This window comes from Nesoenas mayeri (genome assembly GCF_963082525.1).
Source record: "Nesoenas mayeri genome assembly, chromosome: 1".
Classification (NCBI taxonomy): Eukaryota; Metazoa; Chordata; class Aves; order Columbiformes; family Columbidae; genus Nesoenas; species Nesoenas mayeri.
In genome coordinates this window covers 7,992,073-8,011,940 of record NC_137541.1, presented here as the reverse complement: position 1 = coordinate 8,011,940, position 19,868 = coordinate 7,992,073, and the positions used below count along the sequence as shown (strand labels likewise).

Sequence of the window (19,868 nt, the reverse complement as noted above, 5' to 3'; positions counted from 1 at the left end):
GCAAGTGAATTCATTGGTTTCAGGTAAAACCAAAGGAATTTCATGGGGAATTCAAAGGGCAAAACCTGCAGCATCCCCTTGGGAGAGCTGCGGACCCCAGTATGTGTACGGGGTACAGGGAGAAGCTGAAATATGTAGAACTCCTCTCAGGCCTCAAGATCTACCTCAGGAGCCTTTTCACAGATAGGTAATGCAGATTTTTATGTAACAAGCTATTTTTTTTGGTGCTTTATTATACCATACAGCATTTAAAAAGGAAGGCTGGCTCTTCCATAGAGTAGTTTGAGCTGTTTGCTTTTCTCTCAGTGCCTCATCTCCCTTTTTGTTTTGTTTTATTTTTTAAATTACATGGTTATTATGCGTGCAAATCATCAGCAGTGGAATAGCCAGTAACAAAACTCTTATCTTTGGGCTCTAGAGCTAATAGCCAAATGAGATAACCAGGGAGGGAGAAGTTGTAGCTGTTCCTGCGGATTCGGACGCTGTAAGAACAGCTGCTCTCCACTGGTGTCGGGAAGGACGCTGCTGTCACTGGTCAGTTCCAAATTAAAAGCTGTAAAAAGTCATAGTTGGGAGAGGAGGGATGTAAACTTGCACTGAAGACTAAGTCAAGCGGCATACCTGTATGTTTTTCATGCCCTTTCTTACAAAACAGAAGACATATTTTGTAAAAGAAAACAAAACAAAACAAAACCATCAAACAAAACAAATAAGATAAACCCCAAATAGTCCTGCGCTAAAAAAAAACCCAAAAAATCCCCCAATAAACAAATTCACAAAGGGTGAGTCTCCCAGTTTTAAGTATAGAGCTACTCAAATGCAAAGACATGTTTATGTAGGATGCAGGTTCAGGGTTTACTGTAACGTAAATATAGATTTTTTTTCTGTTTGGAAGTAAATATCCTCATGTCACTGCATAGAAAGGCCTCTGTATGAAGGAAAAAGGGACCAGGATCAAGACTGAATAAGCTCAATTAATATTAATATTTTATGTAATTGGGGAAGGGAAATTTAATCTTTCCAACAATGTGTCACCCGACAAGCATGCAGTCGCTACGCCTGACAGGAGGAGGTGAGGGGAACTTTGTTTTTTTGATATTCAGAGACATTTTTGCTATTGAATACCAATTTGAATTGCTAACGTAAAACTCTGAGAGCCTGGTGTGGTGCTAAATGGTACGAGGGTAAGGGATTGCTTCATGTTCTGGGGTTGTGGGTGCGTTTAGAGCCTGGATGCAGGCAGATACAGGGAGAAACACAGCTTTAAGTGTACGGGTTCGGATATCTCGATAATTGGAGCCCAGTGGTACTTTGCGGCCTCTCGAGGTTGGGAACCGCAAACAGTCAACCCCTGGCTGGGCTGGGGCCAAGAAGAGTCATTTTAAAGGAATTGCTGCTGTGATTTGTTAATTAAATTACACCCACATGCACAAATCTACAGGCAAAATAAATACCGAGCAGAACTTCCTCGCAAAGGGTTTCTCTAGCTGGAGTGGAAGTGGTGGTAAAGTGTCGCTGTATGGGGTTGGCAAATGTTTTTCCTAAGTTTGGACTAGGGGATTTCTTGCAAACCGCCCACTCTCCTCACCGGGTCGGGGTGGGCTGGAGCCAACTGGCGCTGGCCCAGGGAACCGCTGTGCCAGGCCAAGGCTAGAGCGGATCGTGCAGCTCCTCTCCCCTCCTGCTTATTCACCTCCTGGAGCAAAAACTCCTTTCTTTTCGGTACTGCGCATCCCTGGGTACTTGCAGCATGTCCTACCCACCTTGAGCTTGGTTTGTGTTGGGGAGAGGCTTGCTGCTCTCTCAGCTGTCTGGCTTAACCAGCTGTCTAAGCCTGTGCCTAAGTTTAGACAACACAATAGCACTGTGGAGTTGATAAAAGCGTTCACGTGCCTGGCATCAGCACACCTTGTTGAACCAGATGCATGTTGCATCTTGGGTTTTTTCGGAGAATTGTTTGTTTATATGTTTTTCCTGAAGTTTCCTTTGCACTCTCACTTCTCCAAAAATAGGTTTATTTCAGAAAGTGAGAATGTAAATAGAGTAGAGGCTTCCAAATATTACTGTATTAAGTACACTATAAAGGAAAGTTGATTCATCAGTTTCTTGATCTTCATTATTCCATTTACTTAGGATGCTTGATTTTTCCATTACCAGTAAAAAAAACCAGAAGCTTCTGATTTCAGAAGGGGCTATGAACACTTCATTATTACTAGTGAATTGTAATGTATGCTTTAACGAGCAAAATAGCTACTATCTGCCCCAAACATATATATTCATTGTGCAATCAGCAGTTTCATATGTAAAATTAATACTTAAATGGTGCCAGGAGTATTAAAGTATGTAATTGTTGTTATTTAAATGCCTTGAATTTATTTGGAACAGCCACATTTTTCTTGTATATATTTTCATTTTGTTTTCATAATCTACATTTTTAAGACATCCAGCAGTTAGGTTATATAGAGTTACACACGTATTAGCTGCTTTTTAATTTATTCCTGTATAATCCAGTATTATTAAATTCTGCAGGCTAAGGAACTGATCCTGTTCATTAAAATCAACAGATGCAGCATTGCTCTGTGTGTGTGGTGTTTTTTGTGTTGTTTCTTTTTATTTGTAGGATCTATCTTTGAGCATATAACAAACTGATGCAAAAGGTCTGATCCTTTAGGCTTTACATGGGAAAACATCCACTGATGTCAACGCCTGAATAGGATCAGTCTCTTAAAAGGAGAATTTATTTCAAACTCCTCTAGCTATTATGATTTCCTTCTGGAGAAAAATAATCTTACTCATTGAAGCTTTAGAAAGGGCATCAAGAAAGCCAAGTTCAGCGGGTCTTTCAACCATGAGATGTCAACCATCGCTGCGTTAAAGCGCAGCCTGGTACACACCAACAACCGCTCAACCATCCCTTTTCTTTTTCATCTTTCTTTATTTATTTTTGCGCTCCAGCTCTTATTGGCATCTAAAATCACTAATCTCTACCCATTACCGTTTTTTTTGCTAATGTACAGTGATAACTGTGGCTCTGTTTTCATTAGGAGATGAAAGCCGGGAAATTAAAAAACAAATTACAGGGATGAGAAGATTACTGAATGACAGCACTGGAAGAATCTATCAACGGGTTGGCAAAGAAGGAGAAAAACTGAAGGAGGAGCCCCAAGATTTAGACTTAGCCTGGGCCCAGCGCCTGAATCCTCCTGCGGAGTCCCAGGCGAGCCTTCACCCTTCACAGAGCGGGGCGTGGAATGAATTATCACCCCAAGCTAGCCATTTTTCAGGGCAATACGGAACTCGATCCAAAACGTTCCAAAATCAAACGCGAACCGTGGCATCCAATGGTATGATCTGCATTAGATACTGAGAATAGTATAATACTTCATTTTTTTCTCTCTCTCTCCTTGTACTGTACTCAATTTCTGCCTTTGTTGTGATGATTTATTGTACCGCTGCACTGAAATCAGTTATAGTTCAGAGTCTACAAAATGAGCACATAGTTATCGCTTTGAAAAGGTGCGAAAGTCGGCACGGTGCATTCTGCTGCCATCTGTCTAAGCTTTTAAAATGTATTCACGGTGATAGGACAGAATTACTCAATGCTGTTACAAGGCTTAATTTCTATACGGTGCTTATTAAAACAACTTTAGCCATTGTTATTAAATTCGTAGCTAATTAAATGTCAGCCTCTACCACTCCTCTTTGCAATGAGTAACGTAGCGCTGTTGTGACAGCACTTGCGGAGCAGGATTCTACTGACTTTGACGAGGGGACGGCATCCACCTTATAAGCGGCTGCTGAACTTCAGGTACAAAGTCCCATCACAACCTTAGGCTTTTATTCCAATTGAACCATTGGAGAAAAGAGATGATGGAGTCTACCTATGAAAAGTACATAATAAAGCATGGGGCATCTTGCACTGGCAGATAATTCTGCCCTAAAGTAGATGGCAGTGAGCCCTTATAATTCTTTTCTCTTGTCGTTTTAAGTCCTAGAGAATTGAGGTTTTACTGCCACATTGCTGAAGGCCTTCCTTAATGATCTAAATTCAATTCCAAAAGCTTTTCTTCTGATATTCAGTTGAGAGGGGAGGATATATTAAAAATGTATCTCAGTTCTAAATTATGGAAAATAAAAAATTGTGAGATTGTGTATGAAAACACTATCAATTTCAAGACAATTCTGAAGATATTCGAACTTCCCCGTTGGAGCATCTGCTGTGTGCCCTCCTCTAAAGGAAAACAAGTTCTCATAGCTTATAACAGATTAAAACAAAGAACCAACAGCCAACCAACCAAGCAAAAAAATATTATGATTCTCGGTACTGTCCTTTAAGAAATACTGTCACTGCACTAAAAAAAATATACAGCTCCAGGTCTCACCAGATTAACTGTTTCTCTGTACGGACAGTAATTCACACAGAGGTACCAGATGACCTGGAGAAATATGTTGCATTTATTAATTTTATAATTCAAGAAATAGTTGTGGGTTTTTTTTTTTCTAAGATGCAGGTTCAGGGGGGAAAGGGAAAACATTTGATGGGTTTTAGCATCCAAGTCTAAAACTATGCTCTTAAAATTCCACCATAACAACCTTCTGAATGTGGAAGGACCCAAAATTCATCCCTCATCTCCTGCTTTGCCCTGCGAGTCCCTCGGACGGTTCTCTGCATGCCCAGAAGTGCCCAAGCCTGCACAACTTTGGTGCCTGGTTCCCAGATCCAGAAAGTAGGTGGAGCAGCATCTTTACCCCCTCAGGGGCCTGATTCAGCATGTGAGCTAAAACATGTTGACAGGATTTGGCCCCGTATGGAAGAAAATGTCAGCATTTCCATTTTTTTGTGAAGGTTCGGCTGTTTTTTGATCTCCTACAGGTTAGAGACAGTAGAAGGGTTGGGTTGAGCGACCTCCTGGGCTGGTCAGGAAGAATGTCCAAGCTCCCAGCTCTTGGGGAACTGCACCAGGAGGCACCTTCCACCCCTCCCTCTGCAGCTGTCCTGCTGCAGAAAGGAATTAAGTCTTAGGTTATTACATAAAGAAGGGTGCAAGACCCTCTCTACTGGCCACCTTCAAAAAGACAATCTGCGTAGCTCTTTGGTTAGAGGCATCTACCTCATATCGGGTGTTGTGATACTGCTGAACGGTTTTGCTGCTTTGGCTCCAAAGCCTGGTGTCTAGGAAAGGAAAACTTTTGATGTGTTTCTGGGCTCTGAAACCGCTCCTCACCCAGAGTGTAGCTCTTCTGGGAGGCCACTGTAACATGCCTGATTCCCCCATCCCTTGCATTGGGACCCTGAACATTGAACAGTGTATTTTAGATGTTATAGAATCATAGAATCATTTTGGTTGGAGGAGATCCCTAAGATCATCAAGTCCAACCATCACCTAAGTCTAGCACTAAACCATGTCCCTAAGAGCCTCATCTACATGTCTTTTCAACCCCTCTAGGGATGGTGACTCTACCACTGCCCTGGGCAGCCTGTTCCAATGCCTGGCAACCCTTTCCATGAAGAAATGTTTCCTAATGTCCACTCTGAACCTTCCCTGGTGCAACTTGAGGCCATTTCCTCTCGTCCTATTCAGAAGATGGACAAAGTCCTTAAAAGCTGAGTGTAGAAATGCCGAGCAATATACCAAGTGAGATACTTCTCCTTGGTACTTACCGTGTTCTTTAAACTCATCAGAGCAAAACTGTTAGGTAGGACATAAACTTATTACCTGGGGCTGTCAGGCCTGGGTCATCACTGAGGAGATGTCCAGGCATCTGTAGTAGGCAGTCTGAGCCCAGAAACCTTCTGTCCTTTGTGGATAGGAAGCCAAGATATATGTTGTAGGCTGTCTGAATTACTCAGTTTTGAATGTAATGGGCATCTAAGTCCATTTAACCAGCACAGTTATCTACTCACATGGTAAAAAGATGGCTCAAGGAAAGGCTGGAATCAATATTTAATAGGTACTGGTGTAGAAGATGGTAGTGAAATAGTATTGGGAAAAAAACCCCAACAAAACAACAAAGAAAAGGAAAAGCAAATGCAGCAGTGATGCAGCAGCTGGATTGTTTTTTGCTTATGTCAAGATCATTTTCAGTGGATTTCACTCGCATGCTTTTCAAATGTAAACTTGCTGTAGCGATGTTACACCAGGTGGATTCACTCTCAGCAGATCCAGCAGCAAGAACCGCTGTCCTGGGCTACTTGCTGCTCACACAGAGGAAGCAACTACTGTATTTGTGTCATCTCCTTCTCTCAATCACACAAGGCGGTATCAAATTTGCCTGCTGGCTTCTTTCCAAAAGAGAGGGAGATGGCTCTTTAAAGATTCCTTCATAAAAATAAAAAGTCTGCTCTCCTTTTAAAATTAAAAATTGATTTATAACAAGTGGAAAAGGGTTGCTTTTGTCCTCTAAAAATGATAAAGCTAGTGCTTGGAACAATGACTGAGAACACTCTACAAGATGTTTCTTACGACAGTGGAGCTGATCAGAAGAGGGAGGATAGAAAGAAAATAAAAAACCCTCATGAATATGTATGAAGTCAGTAGAACCCTGCTTTGATATGAAATATTGGTGGTCTCTTTTCCCATTTCCAGTACCTATGGTAGATTTACACGGCTAATTTCTATCAATGCTAATGGGGATTATAATGTAAATCCCCCGTGCCTCAGTGGGAAAATAGACCCTCTGGTTTTCCATCAGGAGCCTGCGTGCTTTCATTAGGAATGTGTTATATTGCAACAGGAATGATGTACAGGTGTTTACTGACACAATTTGTCCAAGTTTTCATGTGCAATTGACCACAGTGTAGAGTCTTTGTTAAAAAGGAAACAAAAGCCACCAGCCCTGTCTCCCACTGTAGCCCTTCACATATTATTTCCAGGATCCCACTAGAATATTGAATTCTCGTCAAGAAAGAGGATAGATGGACCTTATCCAATGAAGCTTATTAGTCTAAAATAATTGAAAGCACTGGAGGAAGGATGTTCTTACTATGTATTTATCTTTTATTAACAAAACACTGCTAATTTCCCCGAACTCCATTTGTGGAGTACCTGCTTGTCTTACTGAAAGGTCCAGAGTTATGCTGATGCTATTCAATTATAAGTAGTCTTGAACCTCATCACAAGTCTACCTTTAACAGATAGATAAAGGGTATTGGTGGAGCCAAGTTGAAGGATTCCGAGTAATCTGCTGCAGAGCTAAAGATAACATTTTTTTTTTCCTCTGTGTACTTGTAACAATGGGCTAAACACTTTATGGACCATTGAAAAGATAAAATCCCATCTGTGCCCCAAGGAACTTTCAGTTTGAATAGACAGCGTACAAAGGAAGGGTGAGATCAAACTAGGCAGAGTCCTGCTGAGTCAGTAACCTGTTTTGTGTTTTAATTTGAAACTCTCAGCCTGTTTTTCAGGTCGCTTTTTACTTTTTAAAAGTTGGTGTAGTTACAGCTGAAGAAACCAGTGGGACTATTGCATTCACATTTGCTAGGTTTGCAGAGATTCTTAAGTTGCTCCATTTATCTTAATGCAGTATTAACAAGTTTCTGTCCATGGATGATATTTTAAAATACAAAAAATTATAATTGCAGTAGTGCAAACAGTCTAAATATCTGAGGAAAGGAGGAGAGCAACACCCAGAAGATGTCAGCAATCCTTAAGGGATACATCAGTTTAGTTTCAGAAGTAATTTGCTATTGGGAGAACAACCACCAGTTTGCTCAAATCTGATAGATGTTACATCAGAGCTGAAGGACTCAATGGAAGGAGGTAGAGAACAAGAACCTGGGAAGGGAGATTTGAGGATGGAGGGACATGTTGGAAGAACTAGGAAAGTGAGCCAGATTTTTAGCCATTGCACATGAGGATTGAAGTCGGGAGATCTGTGTGGATCTGGCATCAGGGAGCGCCGATGAAACAACACAAACCAAACCTGTTAATAAACGGGTCTGGCTCTAGAGGAAAGGGAAAGTAATAATGATAAATGGGGAGGATTTATGAGTGAAGATTAATGAGTTGCTTATGTTCACTTTAGTAGGTAATAATTAAATGGCACCTGATAACTGTCAGGCTATGGAAGAAAAAGGGAAATACGCTCTCTGAAATCCACCTCATGTGACACCAAGCGAGATGATTTTTGCTAGATCCATTTGTACTGATCTTCATAAAATGGTCATCCCTCCTCTTGCATACTTTGAGCAGTAAAATACCCATCAATTTAAATGATTGTAAGTACATTTTGAGGTGAAGGAGGGTGCATCACTTCTGGTGTTAGTTTCAAGCAGATACTGCTAGGTGTTTTGTTGAATTTTGAAATTTTTATTTGTAGCATTAAAGCATTTTAAACTAAAGCACAGGATACAACTGTTCAGGTGAAGCTTGAGATCTCTCAGCTGTTGCAGCCTGTGCCAATTCAGGACCTACAACGCAAAACTTCTGGAAAGCAAGGCAGTAATAAAAGCACTGCTAAAGGCTACAGCTGGAAGTGTGTAAATACAGTTAAACACTAGTAAGAATTACTAGAAAACAAGAACCTGTTGAACTACTATATTCATTTTCAAAGGGAAACTATGGGAAGCCCATCTCGTAGGTCACAGGCCTGGAAAACATGCCATAGAAAACAATCGCACCCTAGCACGCAGAAAGCAGATTTGAAAGTTTTCCTTGCTTGTGGTTCTTTTCCATCTTGTTTTGTTTTGTTTTCCTTTTCCTCTGAATACGGGGTTGTATTTTCATTCTCAATTCTTCACATGGTAAAGAATCACATGTAACATTCAAGCAGTTCAAAAATTCTTAGGCCCTCATTTAATGTGCAGTATAAACCTTTAATACCACAGACTCGTCTTTCTTTGTAAGACTGTTCTGGGAGATGGGCTTTTTTTGTGTGTGTGTGTGATAAAGTGAGTATGTTTATAATGAGGTTTGGTGCTATTGTTATTCAAGATGAACCAGACTGACAATAGAGAGCCCTGCTGTGAAGAGCGCATTGTATTCACATTCTGAGCAGTCTTCTCCAGCCCATGTAACTGCATTTCCAACTGTATATAATTTCACATACTAGTAATTGGATAAAACCTAGTGGCCCCTTCCTCTTCAAAGAAACCATGTTGAAAATTATTCGCTTTCTTGCTTTGGATCTAATTTCATGATCAGGTATATAGATAATAGTTTCAGACACCTGCTGGTAATTGTTTTTGGGTGTTTTTGTGTGGGTTACATCATCTCTCTCCCATTTTGTTCCTCTCTCTTTCAGGAGAAATCCCAATGGTGAATTCATCAGTTGGACCAAACTGCTGTACATGTAATTGCCAGTCAACCCTACAGGCTATTCTTCAGGAGCTCAAGACCATGCGAAAATTGATGCAGATTCAAGCAGGTACGACTGGTTCCGTACACTTATATTTATGACAAGGATCTAGTTGAAGATGACCCTGCTCGTTACAGGAAAGCTGGACAAGATGATCTTTAGAGGTCCCTTCCAGCCCAAACTATGATTCTATCATCCTATCATCTTCTTGTTAGGAGGAATGGTCTAGTAAGACAGAAATCTATGTGGAGAGTCAGGAGAACCTGCACTCTTGACACATCGTTCAAAGTCAAATTTTCACAGGCTTCTTGGAAATGTAATTTTTACTTCTCAGATCCTTACCTGTAAAATGGGATATTTTCTTGTAGAAATCTTTCAAGGCTAAATTAAAAATAAATCTAACGTGCTTAGATACTCTAGTAATGGGAGCTGAGTGGGTATGTCAATATGCCATAACCACCCCCGGTTTGTTTGCACGATGTATTCATTCAGAGGTGCAAAATGCTGCTTTACCTGTTATCTGCTCACCAGTTCACTAATATTTGGGGTAAAAAAAACATTGGAATGACACTCTAAGTTATTGTATAGGATTTCATTAGCATGGAGGGTGTCAGTCCCTTCTCCCAAGAAATAAGTGATAGCACAAAAGGAAGTGGCCTCAAGTTGCCCCAAGGGAGGTTCAGATTGGATATTAGGAAAAAATTATTCGTGAAAAGGGTTGTCAGGCACTGAAACAGGCTGCCCAGGGCAGTGGTTGAGCCACCATCCCTGGAGGTGGCTCTTAGGGACATGATTTAGTGCCAGAGTTAGGTTATGGTTGAACTTGATGATCTTGAGGGTCTCCTCCAACCAAAATGATTCTATGATTCTATTCATTCAAAAATCTTTCAAGTTACAGCTCTGTGGTAGCCTCAGCTGAGCTAGCCACTGCATGTTGTGGCCTCCACCCTTCTTCTTCAGGCTGGTTTACCAATTCTTTCTACTGGCTGAACCAGCAATAATCTGTTCATTGGGGAAACTGTTGAATCTTGCTTTTTGCCAAGTTAGGAGCTGAAGCAGAACAGTGCAGAGCCAGAAGAGCACTAGAGCCAGCAAGTTAATGAGACCATGGCAGCTAGGAGATAGGCAGGTCATCGTAGGCCGCTGTGAAGCTGCAGCCTCTCTGCTTCCTAAAAAATTAGTGTTAATACTAATGAGGAGCTGGAGATGTTGGAGGTTTTGTCAGTTGAGTTGCCCGTCCAGCGTGAGAGACAATGGGCACAGACTGAGGCAAAAGGAGGTTCTATCTAAACATGAGGAGAAACTTCTTTACTTTGAGGTGCCAGAGCCCTGGACCAGGCTGCCCAGAGAGGTTGTGGAGTCTCCTTCTCTGGAGACATTCAAACCCACCTGGACACATTCCTGTGTGATCTGCTCTGGTGAACCTGCTTCAGCAGGTGGGTTGGACTGGATGATCTCCAGAGGTCCCTTCCAACCCAACCGTCCTGTGATTCTGTCAGTGATGGGGAGTGGACCTGTGGAGGTTTTTCTCAGAGAGTGGCTGGATAAGAGCTCTGTAAGAAAAGGGAGTGCTGAGTAATTAACTGAAACACGGGTGGAGCAAAGGGCTGAGTAAACTCCTTGTCTCCACTGCGTATAGTGCTTGAGCGAGTGATGGGAAGGATCAGATATGTTTTGTAATATCAGTTGATAAACATAAAAATGCTCCTCTAAAAGTCATTGATTTACAAAGAAGCGCACAAAAGCCCAGTTTTAGTCTTTGCTGGGACAGGGAATTCCTTATGCAGTTGCACTCATTTCATTGAAATTATGTGCGTGATTAACTATGGCTTATGGGTGAGAGGTGCAGAGCTGGGGTTTATGCCAGAAGAGCTGGCTTCTCAATAGCAGGAACATTTTTTATTTATTACGTATCTACAGTAAAAGTACCTTGTTAATTAGTGAATCTCATTATGAAAAGGCCTGGGAATAGTTCATACTTTCTGGTAAGCATGAAGTGATGGTTTTGCTGAGAAAAAAAAAAATCATTTGGCATTTTTGTTGCTAAAAGAAGAAAAACTGAAATGCAAACATATAAGTGAAAGTGTAATAACATATTTTAGTATTCAAACACCCTTCTGTCTAAATGATAACTACAAATTACCGTCTTGTAAATCCTTGCCAGAAATTAAATACCCCAGAAATCTTTTAATAAACTGTATTCCAAGGTTTGTTTTTTTCCTCAGGCTTTTTAGATGAGAGCTATTTGTAGTTTATTCTTAGCTTGAATGAATTCAATTTGCATGTGTAGCACTTTTGGCTTTTTTTGTTCTGTTTAGTGATTGATCCAGACATATAATTGTATCTACATAGCATTCTGCTGGAGGACTTGCTCACGTTGATACAGGTTCAGGATTGGTGCCTTAATTTATGCAAATGATTGTGGATACTGCAAAATATTGATAAATAAATAAGATGGTCTCTTAGATTTCAGAGGTAACACGTGAACTCTCAGTTTCTGTGTATTCACAAAACAAACTGATACAACTTTGGGTCACGTTTTTCCCAGAAGTTAAACTATTGAATAGTGTGTTCTCTCATTCTTGACATAATGGTACTTGAAATGGTCTTGCTGAGCTAATTAACTTTGTGACTACATTCGTAAAAATAGCTGTAATTGCATTAGCACTTTTATTATCTTTATCAGGAAAAGATGCTCAAAGACACAGAGATTCTCAATCATTCTGGAGGGTATACAAATTAATCATTGCTTAAGTCCTTTATGTCACCAACCATCCAGTGGCCACTAGGAAAAAGAACCACGTATTCCTAATTTTCCTAAAATGCTATTCATCAATATGCCTTGAAAAATCTCATAGTGGAGCTCAGTGTCATTATCCCCTTTGTACAGATTGGAAAATTATGCAAAGGTGATAAAATGTAACTGCTTCACATGCACAAACAGCGTTGGAAACCCTATCACTTACCCAGAAGATGACTTCAGTATGTCGGTAGTTTAATGGTGTGTCCGTGTGGTTATACATGTGTTTTTTTCTAGAAATTTGATTCTTTACTTTCTTTTGTTCAGCTGGGACTCAAAACAGACAGCAGCCTCCTGTTCCTCTGATTTGCACGCAGAAGTCAACAATATCAAGAAAGAGGAATAAAAAGAAAAAACTGCCCCTCAAAACTGTTGAACCAATTTCCATGAGTAAGAAACCCAGCGCCACAGAGAACGACAAGAAGCTGTCAGCAAACTCGGAACGATCGAGCCTGCCAACAGTTGAACCCCCCTTAAAACCAGAAACCCCTGTTTCAGGATTTGGAATTATCCTTGAATCGGCTTCATCAGATGTAAGTTAATATATTAATATGCAGGATCACTGGATTTTAAAGCACTGGTTAGTTTAGGAGAATCAATACTTGAGTTGACGTCGGTTCCCTCTTCTCGTGAGAACAGACAAGCAAATCTTGAGTAGGGTTGAATGGAGACAGCAGAGTTGGATGTGGCAAGTGCTGATGATGAAGTTTTGGGGTTGTTTTCTTCACTTTCTTGAGCATGTAGTTCTCCATTGAGTTCAAGGCTGCCTGTTTGAGCTCGCAGTGGGAACTTGTTGTTCATCTCTCCACAAGCCGCCACGAGATTAGGAGCCGTGAAAAGCACCACGTGTAAAACCCTTCCCAACCCCGTCCCTTGCCAATGAGACTGCCCTTGTCCAGTCGAGATGGATTTATGTGCTGCGCTTCATGCCTGGCTGGTCCCACTACCTTCAGGGGACTCCTCACCTCTAGAAAGTTCATACCTCAGTCATGTAATATGTACGCATGGATAGAAATTTCAGGTGTCTGGTGCTTCATTTGCTTTGTTTAATGACCAAATAGATGTCATCTGAACCAGTTCACTGATGAGTAAACTGATCATTAATTTCTCTAATATATTTTTAATTTTGAGCAGGCAATTTCCAATTTCCTAAGTACTATGAGCTAGAAAAAACATAATTAAATTCAGTATCAATAAGCGTAAATGAAAACAATGCAGCAGATAATGTTCTACCTTTCTGGATGTGGACACTAGTAATAAAAAAGAACAGTCATGATAATTCAGTTATATAGATGCAAGCCACACCACTAATTAGATTGCAGTCTCATGCCAGAGAGTCTGTACAGAGTAACTAGTTTGATTTTTCTTTTTCCTTTTGTAGTATTATACTTAATAATGTTTGAGGGAATGGTTTGGGGAGGGCCTGGTAATTTGTCTCCAATAAGCAATTTGTGCTTGTAATTTTTCTTCTCTTGTGGCACGCTTTTCAGCTTGAAACACGGTTTTGAAAACAGTTCTGTGCTTGCGACGGAATTTAATTTGGCTTTATGAATGGTCCCATTGCCGGACATGATTCTTTGTAGGTGCCAATTTGACCCAAAAAAAAAAGACAAAGAGAAAACGTGGCTCATAAATCAGGTCCTCATCTGCCCTCCCGTATTGTGGCTCCTGCTTGCCACAGTAGTTGTTTGACTAAATCTACAGAGCCAGAATCTCAAGACAAACAAGTGGATTTTCTTTTGTTTTGGAAAGGAAACGGTTGAGTTCTGAAAATGTATTTAACAGTGAAATAAAATGTGACCTAAAACATTTTGAGAAGGCTAAAGAAAGTCACTTCTTTCAGAGTGAATGACGGTATTATCTTCTTCTATTTATTCATAAGCATCTCTACTGTGCTTATGGCCAGTGTGTCTGAGTGCCTGAAAAAACTGAAAGGCATTTTATGCAGCACCATAAATGAATGTTCCCTTGAGAATATTGCCCGGGTTGTCTGTAGTGTGTGCTGTGTCATGCACCAGGACTGTCACCGCTGTTGTTTTGCCAACATTTCTTGAATTTTAAGAAAAAATCTCAGTTTAATGTGCATAAAATTGGGGCTGCCAAAACCAGTGCAATTAGCTCAGATTCGCTGAGATGAAATACTGCTTTTATGGAGATGGAAAAAGTCTTTGAGACCAACTCTTAATCTGGCCCATGAGTCAGAGAACCTGCTTTTTAAATGTAATTATTTGTTATTCTTAGTCAAACTTCCCTGTGTTTGTTTTACTGTTATAATATTTCATTTATAACCTAATCATTTCTAATCTATGTAGTACAACCTACTAAAATGTCTGGGATTAAATCTAATTTGCTGCCTGTTAAGTTTAGCACAGCAAAAATCCTTTGGCATTCAGGTCTTATTTATTTTATTGTACATGAATAGTTTACCCACCAGTTCCTTATACCATGATCATTATCTACTGACAAATGCATTTCCTTTTGAGAAATCACATTCAAAGTGATCATAAAGTTCAGTTAGGTACTGCTTGTCTTTGATTGAATAGTTTGCTACCAAAGGAAAGTGAGAATAAATCAGCGTTTTGCCTTCAAATTATTTCACTGATACACGGATTGATTCCTATATTAAGAATAAAATAGTCAAGACTTAAATAATATGGACTCTTCCGCACTGGTGCACTGGTGAGGTTTCAAATGTGTTTTACAGCTGTATTAGTGAAGATGTTTTCTCTGCCCTAAGCATCTTGTATCATCGAGGTCATCTTAGATTGCTATCCAAGGAACAGAACAGGACAGGATACCTTCATCACCATGACAACTACATTCTGGTTTTTGATTAACACAAAGTAGCATTTTTCCCAAGTTGTAAACTTGGCGCAGATTTATTTACTCTTGAAAATCTTTTCTGTCACCAGAAAGTTGAGAGGTAACATACTAAAAATCCACCTACATCAGAAGATTGTCAAATGTCAAATAGAGTAACTCTGACTGTTTTGCTGGATTTTGAAAGTTCTCAAGGTGAAAAACAACTTTTTGTTCAGAACAAGCTGAGAAACTTATATGCTTTTTAGATTTTTTTTTATTACTATCTGCATATTTAAAGATTCTTCATCCTCACTTCCCAAAGCATTGTAATCTTCAGTTTTATCTCACAATACACAGGCATATCCAATGATAGTGTATGCTTGGAAAATATTCTGCTTGCTGTAACTCTCTTGATACTGATTTTTAAAAAGCCATGGGAAAAGAGTTACACAGCCAAATCCTTCTGAGATTGGCAGCCTTTTCTTCTGTCTAGACGTTTGCAGGTGATTTGATTGGAGATGGCATTTGCTTTTGCTCTGTAAACATCTTTGAAAATACACCATCACTGGTGGATATATTTTCATACAGGGGAAAAAAAGAGTAAGTTCTTAGGAACAAGGCTGTAACATTAGCTTATTTTCTCACATTGTGACCACTGATTTTTGCACCCCCTTTGCCAACTTCCAGGTAATATCTTGAAAACTTTGGTTTGTTCATGATGTATTTTCATTCTAGATATAAAATTATTCCATACAGACATCTTGCCTAAGTATTGTGGTCACAGGAAAAAATACTGTAAATATTGTTCATGTAATTTCTGATATGTACAGACAGGGGCAGCAAAAAGACTCTTAGAGAGGGGATTTCCTCTAAGATCTTTCTCTACTTTGGCCCGTGGTGCACGTGAGATGAGACTCTTGTGAAATACAGGATGATTTTGTTTCCTCTTCTTCCCCTCCATCTCACTTTCTAGCAGTTACGTAAATCCCTGTGATTTACCACTGGGGATTTTTACGTTGGAATAAGCTGTCCCTCTAACATCATCCTGTTCTAAGGATGTATTTGGGGGTATAAAAAGGAGGGAGAAGTGGCGGATTAGCAAGTGCTGGCTTCAAGGGCAACCTCGAACTCATCATCCACTTCTACTCATATGAGTCGTCTTGGGAAACAACGTGGAATCAGCTGATAACCCATAGTTGTCCTTCTTGGAGATGCCCGGCTGCCCCACAGCAAGCCCGTTCACATCATTTGGCTGTGAAACAAGTTGATAAAATGATTAGATAAATGTCCAAAAAGCTTCACATGGGAATATTGCTCTGGGATTATCCTCTGGTTTGCCATTATTATCCAATATTGAAAGGTATCTCTTTGTGTTAGCTGTCCACCTGGAAATAATGTCAGTAATTACTAACTATTACAGTGGCAAGACATGAGTGTGATTATTTGATTTGCCTTTTAAGGTGCTTATTCACTGATGGGGTCTGATTTCAATGAACTAGGCTGCTGTGGTACTGAATAACTGGGAAAAGATTTCACGGTTTGATTAAGTGATTTCCAAGCCTCACCAGATGTGTGACTGAAGCAAAATAACATATTTGAATGCTCTTTTAATTAAAACGTTTGTATTCTTTTGGTAGCCAGAAGTGCAACTTGCAGAAGGCTTTGACGTCTTCATGCCGAAATCTCAGCTGGACTCTATATTATCAAACTACACTCGCTCAGGAAGTCTGCTCTTTAGGAAGCTGGTCTGTGCTTTTTTTGATGACAAGACTTTGGCTAACTCTTTACCAAATGGCAAAAGGAAAAGAGGGCTCAATGACAACCGGAAAGGACTAGACCAAAATATTGTGGGTGCAATAAAAGGTATGGGTTTTTGCTTTCCTTCATGTGTGTAATTAGAACATCTTCTCAGATAAGGATAGCGTAAGGGGATTAGAATTTCTGACGTGTGTTAGGTCTATTAAAATATGCAGTCTTATTTTTATTCCTTTTCATTCACTTGTTAAAAATAGCTTCTACAGGGACAGCTTGTGTTAATTTTAAGCCAATGATCCTGGTTCCTGAAGTCAAGCTCTATGGTTAGAATCTCTGTGTTCGTATAAGGTAATTATTTTTTTTTCTGGGTATCAGAGATGCAAAGAAATCTCAAAAGCATAATGACAACATAACTAATTTTCTCTCATCAAAATTCTGAGGCTTGCACTGCATCTGTGTCAGCTCTGTAAATAGTTTAGTAGTTGGTGGCTGGATTGGAGAGAGAAGGAGGACGATAATACTGGGACTGAGGTGACTGAGATGCTCATCAGAACTGTGGTGGTCCTTCTCTTGTGGGAGCAAATTTCTTAGTTGGTGTGAGGATCCTGTGCTGGGTGGTTTTTCTTAACAATCACTGCTTTCTGGCTTCTAGAACAACAAATGTAGCTTCGAACTCTGTGATAACAGCATATAAAGAGCTAGTATTCAGCCAGAGATTCTGAACTGGATTCTGTTATTTTGAAATCTGATATAGCAGGGAAAAGTTATCAAACGACAGGCTGTGTTGCAAAGTAGAGCTTATTTTAGAAGCTGTGACTCATCTTGAGGTACATATTGCTAACCTAGGAGACACAAGGCAGGGAGAAGAGCTTCTAGAAGTCCACTGGCAGCAAAAGGAGGCAACCACCTCTGTGTCCACTTTTGGTGTCCCCCTCCCCATACAAGAAAGACATTAACAAACCAGAGTGAGTTCATTTGAGAACCACCAAGACTTATGGTACTGAAGCAGGTAAGTGGATGTGAAGTGACGTGTGAGGAGAGGCAGAGAGCACTGGAGATAAGAAGATACAGGAGGAACCTTCTTGCTGTCCACAACTACCTAATGGGAAGGTGTAGAGAACATGGAGTCACACTCTTCTCAAAGGGACAAGAAGCATCGGACACATGGGAAATTTCAACATGATATAAGGAAAAACTTTTTCAATGTAAGGGTGGTTGAACAGTAGAATAAGAGCTCATGGGGGCTGCAGGATTTCCAGCCTTGGAAATATTCAAAACTTGACTGGTCATAGTCCAGAGCATCCTGAATAAGTTGGCTGTGTTTTGAGCATCACGCTGGACATGGAGATCTTGAGAGGACCCTTTCAACCTGTGCAGTTCTGTGACAAAGTGTATGTTGTGGCTATGCCATACTCCTAATACATCGTACAGAGTTTCTGGCAGACTCTGGTACAGTTACAGTTATAATTAGGTTTCAATCATAAACACTTTTTATACCTTCTTTACTTGAGCTCAGTAACCTGGAAAAATACAAAGTTGAATTCACTCTATCTGTGTCTCATCTTCCTTAAAAGCTTTAATAAATAAGATAAATGGAAGAGAAAGGGGTTCAAAATTAGCTTTAAAAAACAAAACAAAACTAAACAAAAACCAACAACTCTAATTTGAGCAACACTGTGATAAAATAAGTGTCTTTCAGTGGATGGAGCAGCACTATTAAAATAGCAGTTGTTACCCACTGCAGAGAGCAATGTTTCACAGTAGATAAGCTCATGTTAGCAGAGCAAATTCTGAAACTTGGTTTAACCTCTTTCCTTGAGCCTGGAGGGGGAAGAAAGGATGGAGTTGGAGTTACGACAGATACATTTCATCTGTGGTGATCCATGTCCTGTGGATCTTTACTCGGCCTGGCTCCAAGAGCACCCTTCTTCCCTCCAAAGAGCTGGGCTGTATTTCCAAGAAATAACTGAGCCAATATGAAATCTCCACAAGAACAACATTGTGTTGTTTGTGTTATTGTCATGAGGATGTTGCTCTATGACATGCCCTGACATCCTTTAGTGGCACTTCTAGTTCTTCTCCATGACAGAGATACAAAAGTGGAGAAAAGGCCACATTCATGACAAAAATAAGCAGAGTACTTTAAGGAGAAATTATTTGCTTAAAATTCACTCTTCCTGTCTGGAAACATTTTAACTGTTGTCCTTATAAGTATTAATAATTTCACACTTCTGCAACGGGATGATTAGCTGGGGAGAAATTATCTCTTTTGACTTCGGGTATTCACTGGCACTTGTTGAATCAGTTGCAGCGTTTCTCTTTCACAGTCAGTTTCCCTTGTGGGTTGCATCAATCCTTTACTGAGAACTGGAAGGAAAAAGAGATGAGAAGTGGTTATTTTTCCTTTATGTCATCAACTAGAAATCCAGCCAGTGAAATCCTTCCCTGCAAAAGTCAACGAGCTGTGTTCAGATGTATGTGATGTGTCCCTCAGGAGTCCATACTGCGACTGATCCTATTTAATATTTGTATCAATGACACAGACAGTGGCATTGAGTGCACTCTCAGCGAGTTTGCAAATGAAACCAAACTGGGTGGTGCAGTTGATTCTCTAGAGGGACGGGATGCCATCCAGAGAGACTTGGACAGGACAGAGGAGTGAGTCCATGTGAACCTCATGAGGTTCAACAAGGCCAGTGCAAGGTCCTCCACCTGGGTCGGGACAACCCCCAGTATCAATCCAGGCTGGGGATGAAAGGATTGAGAGCAGCCCTGTCGAGAAGGACTTGGGGGTGCTGGTGGATGGAGATCGGACATGAGCCGGCAATGTGCGCTTGCAGCCCAGAAGCCAATGGTGTCCTGGGCTGCATCACAAGGAGCGTGGGCAGCAGGTCAGGGAGGTGATTCTGCCCCTCTGCTCCGCTCTGGTGAGACCCCACCTGCAGTGCTGGTCCAGCTCTGGGGTCCTCAGCACAGGACACACATGGACCTGTTGGAGAGGGGCCAGAGGAGCCACAGGAATGATCCGAGGCTGGAACAGCTCTGCTGGGAGGACAGGCTGAGAGAGTTGGGGTGTTCAGCTGGAGAAGAGAAGGCTGTGGGGAGACCTTATTGAAGCCTTTCAATATATTTATAGAGGGAGCCTTATAAGAAAAATGGGGACAGACTTTTTACCAGGATCTGTAGTGACAAGACAAGAGGTGACAGTTTT

General features: G+C 40.6%; 1 protein-coding gene across 1 annotated transcript in view; it reads left to right on the top strand.

The window, feature by feature from the left end:
- The window catches only part of BEND7 (BEN domain containing 7), a gene marked incomplete at its 3' end in the record, with an annotated part of 47,390 nt that overhangs the window by 11,621 nt on the left and 15,901 nt on the right, over positions 1-19,868 (top strand). The window contains exons 3-6 of the mRNA XM_080353361.1: positions 3,045-3,344; positions 9,247-9,369; positions 12,368-12,633; positions 16,540-16,765. Of these exons, the coding sequence (XP_080209487.1) occupies positions 3,045-3,344; positions 9,247-9,369; positions 12,368-12,633; positions 16,540-16,765 (915 nt within the window). The remainder of the gene's footprint in view (positions 1-3,044; positions 3,345-9,246; positions 9,370-12,367; positions 12,634-16,539; positions 16,766-19,868) is intronic.